The sequence below is a fragment of the Orbicella faveolata genome, unplaced genomic scaffold (genome assembly GCF_042242905.1).
Source record: "Orbicella faveolata isolate gen_17 unplaced genomic scaffold, um_ofav_v1 contig_25, whole genome shotgun sequence".
NCBI lineage: Eukaryota > Metazoa > Cnidaria > Anthozoa > Scleractinia > Merulinidae > Orbicella > Orbicella faveolata.
Genome location: NW_028301553.1, coordinates 23,667,876 through 23,682,559, shown reverse-complemented (window position 1 = coordinate 23,682,559; position 14,684 = coordinate 23,667,876). Strand labels below are relative to the sequence as shown.

The 14,684-nt window shown below is 39.7% G+C and overlaps 1 protein-coding gene and 1 pseudogene across 2 annotated transcripts in view; one reads left to right on the top strand and one right to left on the bottom strand.

The window, feature by feature from the left end:
* The window catches only part of LOC110055897 (fibroblast growth factor receptor 3-like), a 33,509-nt gene extending 28,239 nt beyond the window's left edge, over positions 1 to 5,270 (bottom strand). The window contains exons 1-2 of one of the 2 annotated variants that reach the window (XM_089294308.1): positions 5,021 to 5,270; positions 3,131 to 3,376 (exon numbers count right to left, since the gene is read on the bottom strand). In XM_089294308.1, the coding sequence (XP_089150434.1) occupies positions 3,131 to 3,376; positions 5,021 to 5,255 (481 nt within the window). In that variant the 5' untranslated portion in view covers positions 5,256 to 5,270. The remainder of the gene's footprint in view (positions 1 to 3,130; positions 3,377 to 5,020) is intronic. The other variant, XM_089294309.1, reaches the window with a different exon arrangement.
* A 4,398-nt stretch (positions 5,271 to 9,668) lies between these two features.
* Positions 9,669 to 11,452, top strand: LOC149109544 (uncharacterized; annotated as a pseudogene).
* Positions 11,453 to 14,684: the final 3,232 nt, after the last annotated feature.

Sequence of the window (14,684 nt, the reverse complement as noted above, 5' to 3'; positions counted from 1 at the left end):
CGAATAACTACCATTTTTCGTCTCTTATAATGGCGCCAATGAACAAGGTAACAATTCTTTACGTGATAAAAGCTGTCATGACCAGAAACTGTAAGCTGTGCTAAAATCCGGTTGTCAACTTAAAGGCAAGAGCAAAGTTACGATCTCTAGGAAAGGTTGCTGTTATTTGCCTCTCTTAGATTCAGTGACACATACACCCAGTAAGTCATTGAGTCATTAAGATCCTACGGTTTTGGTGCTTCGCTAATTAACTGGCTGAAAACCCTGTATAGTCATACTGAAAGCTGTATTCTGAATAATGGATGGGCAAGTAATTTTTTTGAGATTCAAGGAGGTGTTAGGCAAGGCTGCCCACTCTCATATTATTTATTTATCCTATCGGCAGAGGTGCTGGCCACGGCAATTAGGAAAAATACTAATATAAAGGGAATCTCTGTAAATAATGTGGAAATTAAGTCAGTATGCCGATGACACAACACTTGTATTAGACGGGTCACGTCAATCTCTCCTTTCATCCCTTGCAATGCTTGATGATTTCAGCAAAGTCTCTGGCCTCAGACTCAATGATAAGAAAACGGACTCTCTATGGATCGGCACTGATTCTAATTTTCAAGATTTACAGAACACCGACCACGAATATGAGCCACTTACAAGAAGAATTTTACAAGTCAAAAGAGCAACTACATTAATATATATATAAAAAAAAATACTGATTAGTAACAAGAGTTTAGCCCCAGAGTCAAGTCAAAAGAAGTGGCAAGAGGATTGTGGCCTACCAATAAATGACATAAATTGGACTACTGCCTATCTTTTAGCTAAAAAATGCACAAAGAGCACTAAGCTGATAGAGTTTCAGTTTAAATTCTTACATAGACGTGTACCAACCAATAACTTCTTATTTAGAATAGGTCTACAGGGCGATGAAAAATGCAGTTTTTGTCACACCTCCTCTGAGTAAATAATTCATCTTTTTTTGGTCATGCCGCCAAACATCTCACTTTTGGAATAAACTTACTTCCTAGAGATTATGCTTTGACAAATATTACTGCTTTGGGTCTGAGGCCAGATATTTCTCAATTTGCACTTCTTATCAATTTTTGCTTTCTCTTAGCACGATATCACATATGGCTCGCTAAAACAAAAGATGATCATCCAAATCTTACCCATTTCATATGCTCACTAAAATCACAATATGAAATAGAGACAAAAAGTGGAGACACAAAGAAATGGAAACCTCTTACAGGATATATGAGGATTTAATTAATATTTTAGATTATATTTTCTATACCTATTGGTATCTATCTCCTACCCGTTAGTCTATTTCTAATCTCCTGTCAGATGCATAACTCATTTTAACTTTAATGTACCACATGCCTTTGGTTTGTTTTTTTATGTTTCTATAGTACAACCTCCAGGTGCAATGATAACTATCTATTTTTCGTTTTTTTTTTTTTTTTTTTTTTTTTTGCCCCTTGTCGTGACGTAGTGTAAGTCGTGTAACTGTGTTTGTTTGTAGTGTAAGTCGTTTACATATTGTAATTTAAATAGTGTAAATAACTAGAGCAATACCATATAAATAGAGCTAGTGTTATAAGTAAGCATTGTTTTCCCTTGTGTTATTGCAAATTAAAAAAAAAGTCATTGCGTGACACTTAAGAATTACATAAGAATGGTGTAAATGAGTCTGTTGTCTTTATATGTAGTCGCAGTTTTGAGGTTGATACATGTACTTATACTTCTGAGAGCAAAGAAAACCAATATTTGGGTTTGCACTTCAACGAAGCCCTGACTTCCATATTCTCGTCCAAAAGTAATTCTTACTAGCATGGTTAATTAATTTAAACAACATTTAACTTATACTGTACAATCTTACGCATACATTCATCTTCAGACTTAAGGGGTGAGCTTCTTGCAACACAATGCCAAATGCGCAAGGTGTAAAAATTATCATTTGACTCTGTTTTGGCGAAGCAAACCTCAGAGAAAGTAGCCTGTAAGCTCTGAAACCTCCAATTAGGAATGTTTTCTCCTAAAAGCTGTCGCCCAAATAATGAGCGTTTTCCCCCAAAACAATTTGAAACTTTGTGGGGCGGGCGGGGGGAGGGGTGAAGGCTGCAGCTCTCTCACTCTCTCTCTCTACCCCCTCCCCAACTCCAAGGCCATATACCTATGTGTACAATAACATCATCTCTCAGAACTTCTGAAATTTACATTGCCTCAAACGTTCTCCCGAAAAACTTCACTTGCCTGTTAGGCAATCAAGGAATAGATTAATCTAGTATTGGGAACATATACTTTGCATGCTTGCACTTGCATGACCATAGACTATGTACCTGGTTAATGCAACCTTTTAAAATGTTACTTATTATATTATTAAAAACAATTGTACGCAATCCGAATTGATAAAAAGAAAAGTTTGACTTTAGCCAAATTGGCACACTGCCTTGTGGCAGGTGATTTGCTTGATGGTTTTGGAACAAATTTGAAGCAATAGTGGATTTTACAAGTGAATATATGAAAGATCATATGTTTGAATTGCGGAGAAAGATTTGAAAACAAGATTGATTAACGCAGTTATATACACAACTTAAGCAGTTGAGAAATTAAAGCCTGAAAGAAATCCAGGATTAAACAGGATTCGAACCAATGACCTCTGCGATACCGGTGCAGTGCTCTACCAACTGAGCCATCAAGACATCTGGGAGCTGGTCAAGATTGTGAGTTCGTAAATAATATACCCGTAACCAAACAGGCGTCGTAGCTCACGTACAATCGTGGACAAAAGTCCTTGGGACACTTATGTAATTTAACGAATTATCTGTGTTTTACCACTGAAGTTTGAAAAAAGCGCTGCTTTCCTTTTAAAAACGCGTTTCTGTCCCCCCTCCCCACCCAATGCAATGTTGAAAATCAGAAGAAATTACAGATGGTAGTTTTCAACATTGTATGGGGTATGGGGGACGAGGTAAGGCAGGTGAAGTTGTCTTCGCGTCTGGCGTGTGCGCAAAAGCGCCAAAAGTGCAAATTTGTCCCAAGACTTTTGTCCACTATTGTAGCCGTGAAAAGGACAAATACATCTCTAATCTAAACGAAAAAAGTCTGAATAAAGGTGAAAAATACTGTTACTTACAGTGCACAATGAGAAATGTGCTTGTAGTATCATTTCCACAAGAGTTGCTTGCTTCACACTTGTATTCCCCAGATTCACTCCTGTTGATATGTGTAAGCTCACGTGTGATTCCCACTGTACGGACTCCAGTCCTCACCTCTATCCATGTTACAGATAGTGTAGGATTCCCAGAAACATTACATGTTAAAGTCCTGTTTTCACCTTCTGTAAAAGTGATGTTTTCCAGTGGATAAACAACTGCCGAGACTGTATAAAACAAATGGTAATCATTAGTATGTAAAGCTTTCAATCTTTATAATAGAAATGCTTCCTAATAAATTTAAATAATTAGGATGTTAGGACACGTTAGAGTAATGAAGGCTGTGGCCTAAGCAAGAGTGCCTCGTCTAGATTTTATCCTGACATTATAAAAAAGCACTGTTAGTTGGAAAAATAATTTCCGGAGATCATTTAGGGCATGAAATGTAAACCAAAAGTGAGCGAATTATTGAAAAACATGCTGTAACTCTTGTTAATTAGCGCGCCGAAGGCTTAAGCCTCTGGAAGGCTATGAGGGCATGTCCCCCCATACCCCGTAAAAACACAAACAAACAAACAAAACAAAAACAAAAACGAAAACAAAATTGGAACTTCCCTTGAGGGAGAAGGAATGAACAAATGAGTGTGCAATAAATATTTCATTGTGATAGCGTAAGACTACATTCGTTTGCGTTAGGCTTAATGGCTCTGAAAAGGATTTGTTTTATTGCTGGCAACAACAACAACAACTTCAACAACAACAACTGGTTTCATTTACATGACCATAAATACATACAGTGTTGCAAAAGCTTTTGTAAACTAAAACTAAAACAGTAATGATTTTCATGAGTATATAATAAGTTTATGATATCGCGATCAAGTTGCATCGGTTTGATTTGAAAGAAAAATATTGCGTAGCTCGAAGCAAGATGAAATGAATTTTGATGATTGAATATCAATATAATGATTTGTGGAAGCCATAAGTTCGCCAATGGCTTGTAACGAAGATAATTGTTTAAAAGTCAGAGCGATATGTCAGTCTATTTTTCTATAAAATTCATCTATTAAATTAGTTTATTTATTACAATACAGTGGAATTCCGATATCTCGAACTCAATTTTCGTTTCTCTTGGAGGTTCGAAAAATCGGGATTCCACTGTGCATGTATCTAAGAAAGTAGCAGTCCTGTTCAATTTGATTCCATTCACAAATAAGGCAGAGTCTATTCACCTCTTGGAATTTGATCATATCTACCAGTTTCAATCCTTACTTTGTGACTGCCTATCCTAAATCTCACTAGTTCTTTTCTTTCGTTTAGCTTGCTTATTAGGCCTAAATAAGAGGACGGTGTTAATCGTTCTTAAAAGTGCGACATATTTATTCTCGCTACTAGGCAGTGTGATAAGTTGATGGCGCAGCCGTTTTTCGGCCTCCCCTTATACACCCCCTGTCCTTCGTGGCACGAATGCAACCACTCTAATCTTCTCAAAACCAAACATGATAATGTCCGGGTCTTGTTTACCAAATTAACATTCGTACCCGAAGAGCTTGTGTTTGTTGCGTCAGACACAGTAGGACGGTTCTGGCTTTTAATGAACACGCCTTTAGAACGTTAACTTCTGGTGTGACAAGCCTGGCTACGGCCTTGCACATTTTCCGTAAATTAGGACACTTAAATTCATCATTAATTCCGAAACTACAATGAAACTAACAAGTCGTGGGGCGATGAAACTTCCATTTATCCCTACAAACACGAAAGCTCCTGATTGAGTAGTGAGTTTGCATCGATATAGGTGCTGTACATGTACTCAGATATGATGTTGACTGAGTCATTTTAATTGTAACTGAAAGCGTGCATAAATTTAAAATTACCATTGACAGTAACTGTAACATTCTTGTCGCTTGTGCCTGCAATGTTGTTGGCCACACATCTGTAGGTGAAGTTTCCTTGAGCTGATATTGTTCTCTTCCATACTCCTGCGGTGTCACTATCAGGCACTGGTATATCATCCTCAAACAGTTGATAAGTATGAACACTAGGTTTACCATCAGCTGAGCAGTTGATACTAATGATATCACCTTGACAGATGTTTGAGTCACTCGCCATTAACTTGACATTCTCTGGTTTGTCTATACCAAACAGAAAACGTAAACGTGAGTCATAATATGAGTTTTATGCATTAAACAGAGGGTCTCAATGGGGTTAATCGCCAACCGTCAAATGACCAAGGTGTTACTTTCGTTCTTGAAAAGGTACGAAAGTTTTTCAATGCCGGTTTTTTCCAGCTAGGGAACAAAGCAGATGACTTGTTTACTCGAATAAAGTAATAATTTCATATTTCTGGATTTATCACGTCTCCTTCCTATTAATTTTCTGCCAGTGGGAAATAATATTTTACTGAAATTTTGGTAAGTTTTCATTCAGGGGTAGATATTAGATGCAAAATTTACACCGGAAAAGAAGGTTGCCGCCAACATTGGAAAGTAAGGAGAGTGGGATAAGTTTTCATGGTGTTTCATCGTTAAATGGGGTAAAGTCATGCTGTTTATAAATGATCCTTTTAATTTATCACAAAAATACATTTATGTACAAGTCCTTTAACTTCTAGTTTATGGAGCACGGGATTAACACGTCCAGCGGTAACAAAAGGGAAGTAACTACGCTGGAATTAGACACATATTTTAAGACTAACAGCCTAATTTTTAGCTTTCAAATTACATGACTAATTGGATTATTAAAATATGGGCAATATTTTATCCTTCATGAAGACTTACAGCCAAATTTGCGCTTCAATTTCGTGTTATTCATTGCGATCGTATGAAAAGCGTTAGTTATATAAGGATCGTTCATCTTTTGCTGTAGCGATCGCAACGATGCTATCGAAACCAGCCTTAAGAAAAGAACTTGTTTTCGCAACCGAAATCGACGTTTTCTGAACCAACTGCCTCAGCACTGACACGAAAGGCTGGAAATTACTACATGAGCCCTTTTGTAATTACAAGTGCTGTGAATAAAAGCTTGAAAGGGGGTCTCAATGGGGTAAATCTTCAACTATCAAACGGCCTTAAAATTAACCGTCAATCCCCAAATAATGTTAGAAAACAGCCCTAAGAAAATATGCGCGATGATTGGTTAAAAATCGTGTTTCTATAACTCGATGGAAACACAAAACTAGCACGAGCTGTTGACGTAATGATAGCGCGAGCAAAGAGAATTGACATTTTGATGATCAAAGTAAACAAGCTGTTTTTCTTTTTTTCGTCGCGGTGGTTTCTAAAAGAAATAGATAACATGTTTTTCGTGTTTCTATCGAGTTATAGAAACACTCGTGAAAGTTTGGTAGAACTCGAAAAAGCTGTGGAAACACTCGCCTGCGGCTCGTCTTCCCACAGCATTTCTCGTTCTCCCAAACTTCCACTCCTGTTTCTATTTAACAATTAGATTATGAACCCGAGATTTCTATGAGGTGATAGTTGATGAGGCCGAAGGCCGAATCAACTATCGCCTCATAGAAATCGAGAGCGAATAATCTAATTGGTTTAGTAGAATTCTAACTTAAATTAGCGCAAATAATGGTTTCCAAATATTTTTCGACGCATTATTGAACTTTACGCTTTAACAAAATCGCGGGTCATGTTGCAGCTCTCGTAAGGTCTCACATGAATGGCTTGAAACCCGTTGAAAGGACAATGGAACAAACAACAGAAACAATGCCCTCTAGCCCCAAAACAATAACAGCTGCAATGACGACAAATAGAATTACAAGCTTAAGAGAGCTGTGGGTAAAATCGGGTCACGTTCCTTGGTCAATTTGCAGTTGTTTACGCTCGCGCACCGGTTTTTCAATAATTTCAAGTTGTTAAACTCAAGAATCCGTTTATGTCCTTCTTTTTGTCTTCTCAGGAATATAATTATCCATTTACATCTAAACTTTCTTCCAAAACTTCGGAAAAACGATAAAAACGTCGCATTTCGCGGACGACCGACAGCTACTGCATTCTAATGGCTGATAGTATACGAGTAGCTCAGCCAATCAGATTGCAGCATTTGCATCAGTATACCAGTAGAATTCTACTAAAACTCGATAGAAACTCGGTACATGTTTACTATTTCTTAAATGGAAAAAGTTTACCGTCAACCGTCAAACAACCCAAGAATGAACCAGCAGTGGTTGAAAACTTAAACTTTAGGTAAGCCTACATTGCGACCTCCACCATGTAAATCCAGGGTCGTAGGTTTGAACCACCATTTGGCTAAAATACAAGGATATTTTAGGGGGATTTGTAATCAAAGGGAATTTGAGTCTCTAGTTTTGGAACGAGTTCTGAGGCATATCTTATGGCTTGGCGTATATTCCGGGGTTGTTTTACGGTACGTGTTATCATACCACTAAATTTAATTGCCTGAATGCTCAATTTACACAGAATTCCTCTGGGTTCTCACATTAGAATACACGAGAGTCAAATCAAAGAATAATCCTATGATGATGATGATGATGATGATAGTAATGATAGTGATAGTGATCGTGATCGTGATCGTGATCGTGATCGTGATCGTGATAGTAATAGTGATGATGACAATAATATTTTACGAGGGAACCCTGCTCACCATGGCGGTTTTCATTGGGGCCCTCAAAAGAAAAGGAAAAAAGCGAATTGCGTTAATTAACTAATTTAAAAACAGCCTATCCGTAAAATTAAGCTTCCTACACAAAATAAGCAAGTTTAAAAATCGTTAAAATAAGTTAAAACCTTTTAAAAAAGTTTTCAGATTCGCTTTTAAAATAGATAAAAATTTAGTGTCTTTGAAGTCAAAAGAAAGACCTTTCCAGTCTTACGCTGCTTGGTAAGTAAATGTTTGTTTACCCCAGTTAGTAGGAGGTACGCGCAAACGAAGATTATTGGAACGCCTTGTATTATGGGAATGGATAGCTTGATTTCTGATCAAGTTAGAGTTAAAATCCGTTTCCACGAGTAGACATTTCTGTATTGGTATACATCGATGAAAAATTCATCTCGTGGAGAGTGGCGGGCTTCGACGTGGGTATCCCAACAGGACCTTTTGTAGGATCTGTAATCCTGACATCAGGATTTCATTTTTTTGTCACCCCATACAATGTGTCCGTAAACAAAATGAGGAAGGATTAAGGTATTGTACAAGGTAACTTTGGCTTGTAATGGCAATAAATTCCTGTTTCTCCCAGTTAGGCCTATCCTCTGATTAACCTTCATGCTGATAGCATCCACAAAATCGGCCTAGGACAAAGATTGGTTAAGTGTTACGCCTAACTTGAGTATCTGAATGATTGTATTCTCTCAATTCTTTTACCCTTTGTTTGAACCGAAATATCTTGGATACGATTCAGTTTCTGTGGGTTTCCAAAGATAACAAAATTACATTTGACATTTTAAGTTGTATTTTCCACTCGCTGAGAAACGAAATAAGTGGAAAATGTTTTCTCAAACACCACTGGGGCCTGGGCCCAGGGGTTGTTTTTGAGTCACGTGCTCAGTGTTGTTTGTCAGTTCCTTTTTTGCTGTCCGCCATTGCTGACGAGTATTTCACAGCACGATAGTTTTTTGTTGTTGTTTTTGTGCTTTACCATGAGTGCTAAGACAACTGGGTCAAAGTCTCAGTCAAGAGCGGTGAATCGGCTCCGAGTGCATAATCAGAGCCCGGAGAAAGAGAGCCGATCTCGTAGTCACAGTTCTCGTCGTTCGCGAAGTCGGAGCCCCGTGGTAGAGCACGTACGTGATCAGAGAGCTAGAGAGCGGTCGTTAGATCGCTCTGACCGGTGAGGACCATCGCAGTCTTCCAATGATCCCCCGCAGCAAAAGGAGCAAAAGGAGTACGGAAAGGGGCTTAAACGATTGAAACGGAACTTACTTCAAAACCGAACAAGGCGGGAAACCACAAGGAGACCGAACCTGAATATAAATTCGAAGGTAATAAAAACATTACCAATTAAACAAGGGGTGCTCGAGAAGATCAAAGCGGTAAAGTATGTGGGAGACGATGACTTAAGAAACGAGCTTTTGGGGGAAGGTGAGCAGTTATTGATAGGACGTAACAAACACATTTGCATCGCAGAAAAGTACGGCTGGCATACCGTAGAATGCTATACAACTGATCCCTTCGCGAATGACTCGGATGATGAGAAGAAGATTAAAAAAGCGGTCAAGGAGTGCAAGCTGTTACGGGAGGAGAAACGCAAAGCAAAGTTGTTGAAGTCCAAACAGCCGATGCGAACGCAGCGCGGAGTTGAGAGGCGTGTGGTTTTAAAGAAACCGCCGTCGAGTTCAGTGGCGGGAAAAGTGTCCACCGTCTCAGTTACCCGTGACTCTCGCACTTGTTTTTGCTGTTTTCACCGCGGACACCTCGCCCGTGACTGTCGAGCAGCTACCACAAGCAACGGATCAGGACAATCCCATTCCTCTGGGCTAGCATCAACTAGTTAATGCGGATACTGAACAGTGTCTGGATTCGATGTTGAATAATTTTCAGGACGTGTGTCAATTAATGGAGTTACAGGATTTGGAGCCAGTATCTACGGTACAAGTTAAAGGTAGACTTAAGGAGAACATTGCGTTTTGGAAGGACATTGGGGCGTCTAAATGGGTGCTAAGTGTTATATAGGATGGTTACTATTTACCTTTTATATCTCTTCTAGCTCGGTGGAGTTTTCAGAATCATCCCAGTGTTGTTCAAAACTAGGAGTTTGTGTGCCAAGAACTTAAGAAACTTTTAGCCTCTGGTGCAGTGGTGGAAGTGAAACAGGAGTACATGTTAGTTGTTAATCCATTGGGCGTTGTGAAGAATGCAAGTAACAAGTCACGGCTAATTTTGGATTTGCGTTATGTTAATAATCTTCGATATTTTTAATTTACAATTCTCCCCTTTGGTTTGGCAACCGAGCCTTATGTGTTTACTAAAATCCATAGAACTTTAGTTAAGCATTGGAGAAGCAGAGGATTTCGCATATTTACGTACCCAGTTGATGGCGCTGGTGGGGAACAGGGATTTGCCGAGGCTTGCAGTATTTCGGAGTCTGTCAGGAGGGATGTGACATTAAGCGGCTTTGTGGCCAACGAGGAAAAGAGTGTGTGGATTTCGTCTCAATATGTGGAGCTACTGGGATTTATTATGGACCTTAAAGCAGGTACTTTTCATGTTCCTGCTCGTAGAGTGGATGCTTTCAAGCAGTTGCTTGTCATTTTTATTGCTAAGAATTTTCGTGTATCCGCAAAGACTTTGTCTCGCTTGACAGGCTCCCTGGTTTCTCCTTATGTCTCCTGTCATGGTTCCAGTTGTACCTCTTTGGACGAGAGCAAGTACAGAGACATTTGCCTAGACCCTTGTTGGGATCAGCCAATATGTTTGTCTTCTGATAGTTGCAGGGAGGTGCTTTTTTGGAAACAGAACTTTGACAACAGCGGGTATCCGATCTGGATACCTAGCCCTAAAGTCGAGGTCTTAACATAGATGCTAGCGGTCTTGGTTGGGGAGGCTTTGCCGTTCACATTAATGGTAAACCAGTTGTGGGAAGCTGGTCAGAGGAAGAGGTTGGGAGGAGCTCTACATTCCGCGAGTTAAGAGCCATACGGTATGTGTTAGAGTCGTACAGTGAGGACCTTCCAGGGAAAGAAGTGTGTCACAGGACTGACAACAGGAAAGCAGAAATCATACTGTCTGTTGGTAGTCGAGTACCAGACCTTCATAGGGAGGCGGTGTCGGTTTACAAACTTTGTCGTGAATTAAATATTCGGCTATCTGTGGAATGGGTCAGTAGAAATGATAATAGTACTGCTGATGAGCTTTCAAGAGTGGCGCATGCTACTGATCACATGCTGGATCCCAAGTGCTTTCGGTATATTGGAGACCTCATACCGTCGACAGATTTTCCAGCATTAAAACCAAACAGCTGGACAGGTATTGCAGTCGATATGGCAACCCTGGTTGTGAGGCTAGTACTGCGTTTACTGTTTCCTGGTCACAGGATAACAATTGGATTTTTCCACCTCCCCTGCTTATTCCGAATGTTCTGAGACATATGCCTGCTGACCATGACTATGGTACACTGATTGCTCCAGAGTGGCTTTTTGCGGTGTGGTGGTCTCTCCCCTCTCCTTGTTGACAGGTCTGGAACTTGGAAAACCTTTATGAAGGACTGTTTGCGGATTGAACCTAACCAGGGAATCTTCCTCTTGGGGTCTGCGGACAGCAGTATTTTCACTTCTGGAATTCCATCATTTGCTGTTTTAGCCTTTAAGATTTGTTTTGGTGATCGGTTGGGAAGCACCTGATATGCCGTTATGGCATTGCTCTGCCAAAGGCTAGGAGCGTATCCCTTTAATGATGCTGTTATGGCAGTAGCCCGCGAACGCAGACGTATTTCCTGCTGTCGCTTGTCTCCGCCGAAAATAACATCTGCGAACCCGAGCCAGGAAACGATTTCTGTGACGTAATGACTTTTGTTTCTCTTTCGCCAATCAGATTCCATGATAGAGTGAAACTCGAGTGCTCCTAGCAGCGAATACCTCGCGCAGAAGTTCTTGGACTACTTGAGCTAAACTGTGATTGGCTTAAAATTCCCACGTCACAGAAATCGTTGCCTGGCTCGGGTTCGCAGTCGTTATTTTCGGCGGAGACAAGCGACAACCGGAAATACGTCTGCGTTCGCAGGCTATTATGGCAGTCACTTGTGTCGATCAGATGCTGTTATGGCGTGTTAAGGCTTTTTTAGTGACAGATGCTGTTAGGGCATGTCTCTATGTCGTTATGGCTATTTTCTCTGTGGTTAGGGCTAAGCTAATGCTGTGGTGACGTTTTCCGTGCTGTTGTTAGGGCATGTTACATATCAGTCTTAGTATGCGATATCTGTACATGTTGTTAGCAGATGGTTTTTGGGCCTAGCGTCTTGCTGTTTAGCTGGGGAATTGTGATTGATGATGTTCGGGAAGTATGCCTAGTAACCTATTTATCATTCCTTGAATCGGACCTCCGTGTAACAACTAGCTGTCAGGGCTTATAATTATGTTTTGGTTCCTTACACTGTCAAGTTATGTGATTTCAGTGCCCAGTGGCGACACTGGCAAGTTGGACCTGTACTTTTTGGTACCCGTGGATAGACTGCAGCATCCAGTGCTGCATCAGCTGCCCTCAGTTTTCCTTCAAGATAAAGCTCCAAAGACAGTCAACTGTTATCTCCGGCCATACGTTTGGGGGGTGGAAGTGTTGGGCAGAGCAGTGTCGCGTGTCAGTTTTACTAGTGGAGCCAGTGGTGTTCTCCCTGTATTTAGTTAAGTTAATCCAGGAGAACAAGTCAGTTTCTACCATTAACTCTGCTTTGTATGGAATGAGCTGGGTACAAAAGAAGGTGGCTCACCTGAATTAAGGCTTATATGTGGTTTATATGTAATGTTTTGGACATTTTTTCTAAATTTAGTCTTTTTCCTAATTGTTTATTTATATGTAAAATGTTTTCTTCTGACAATTTAGTCGACTTAAGCGGTCACGTGATTGACCACGCCCTAAATTGAAAGAAATAGGATCACTTAAGTTACAAGATGTAAACGTACTAGAAAACTCTCGTTGTTTCTTTCAAAACCTTGACCTTACCTCGGTAAATGTCGTTCTAAACAGGGATTCTGAAAATGCTTTATTCTTTTGTCATTATTTCCTATTTTATCCTAGTCTCAGTCCCTCTCCAATGGATATACGTTGTAATTGAAACAAAAGAAATAAATCCATCAAACTCCGATTTATTTTCTAAACTTGGTGGTTATAGTCATTCGTATAAATCAACATTAGTCAAGCATTACAACTTTAAACTATCGTAAATTTGGATTCAAATTCATATAAAAAATTGGGTGTGGCAAGTCACGTGACCAAGGAGCAAAGTTCTTGAAACCAAAAAATAAAATGCTTCTTTCAAATACTTCACCCTATGTAAGTTTATAAGCGATAGCTTGAATCTATTTTAAGTTAGACCACCCCCTCCAAAATATAGCTAGACCCATTCCTTAAGATGGTCTTATACTCTAAGATATGAATTTCTCTCCAAAAAACCATTTTTTTGGAACATGAAGATTCAACATCCCTGTCCATTTGCAAATCTTATTTTGAAACGATTTTCCTCTAATTGCTCCTTGATTTACGTTTAAATTAAGAAATCTGAACTCTCGTAGCTATATTTCAACATAGCAACACCCATAGCAACCATTGTTTACAGTCTAAAGGTACTCACAAAATGGATTCAATTCAGTATATTTTAATGATACTTTACACAAACGCTTTAGAGTTGTGTAGTTATGAGAATTTTGCATCATGGTCCTGAACACTGTTTCCTCTACCATCTTATGCGCTCCTTATACTTGGTTAACATTTCTATGACTGGTGTGTATTCGGGTATTCAATGAAACATTTATGTAAAACCATTAAATATACCCCTCCCCCTGCCTCGAAAAGTAAAAAACTTTAAAGTAAAACTTTAAAGCCCTATTTCTCAAAATGACCAAATAGACGGATCACCAACGTCTCGCCCACGATATCTCCACTGGGTTTTAACCGAATGTTGTCAAATTTTCAACAGTGGAGAAGGATTCGATTGTCTAGGTCTTAAACCTTCAAACTTTGCAATTTATGACACTTTGTCCCTGTTGTTTAGTTAATATAGTATACTTTTTCAAAATTTTAAGAGAAAAACCCCCTCAAAACATTGTTTTCTGAAGTTTGTCTCCTGGACAACTTGCTCATGGACAGGATGAACTTAATTCCATGCTTCTCGAACCATTCATTATTACGTTATCGTGTTTACAATGAACACCACTTTTTAACACTTAGGAGCTAGTTATTCATTAACTATCGTGGCATGTGAAAAGGAAAGCTCATTTTAAAAGTTAGAGTCCAAAGTCCTTTAACGTGGTACCAAAACTTCTCCACAGAATTGTTTTGCGAAAAAAAAAAAAAATTAGTATAAGACCCCCTTAATTCACTTGAGGGGTCACCCACCAGTCACTGAGAACGTTTTCGTGACCCAGGTGGCGGACGCTGTCCGTAGAGTCCTGGATAGGCCACCAGAACGCAAGAAACCCCTTGCAGCGGATCAAGTGATGCGCATTATATCTTGTTTGGAGAAGGGCAGTCTGGCGGACGTACAAGTTGCAGTGATATTTGACATTGGGTTTTTCGGTTTCTTACGGTGGGATGATTTAAGCAATTTGGCAGTGGATGATCTGTTATTTGCTGATTCACATGTTGCACTCTTTTTGCTCCAACGTAAGAATGACCAATTCCGGGAAGGCTCATGGGTCTTCATTGCAAGAAGTAAGGCAGCCTCTTGCCCCGTGGCAGTGTTAGAGAAGTTTCTTAAGATGGGCAGTCATCCCAAGGGGTCGAGGCTGTTTCGCAGGATCCAGAGCACAACGAGAGGCCAGATGTCTACGAATACACGATGTCTACGGATAATTTGTGTTATGAAACATGTCGAATTATGTTCATAAAGATGACTGCGAAATCGAAGTTCTTGCTCGCTCT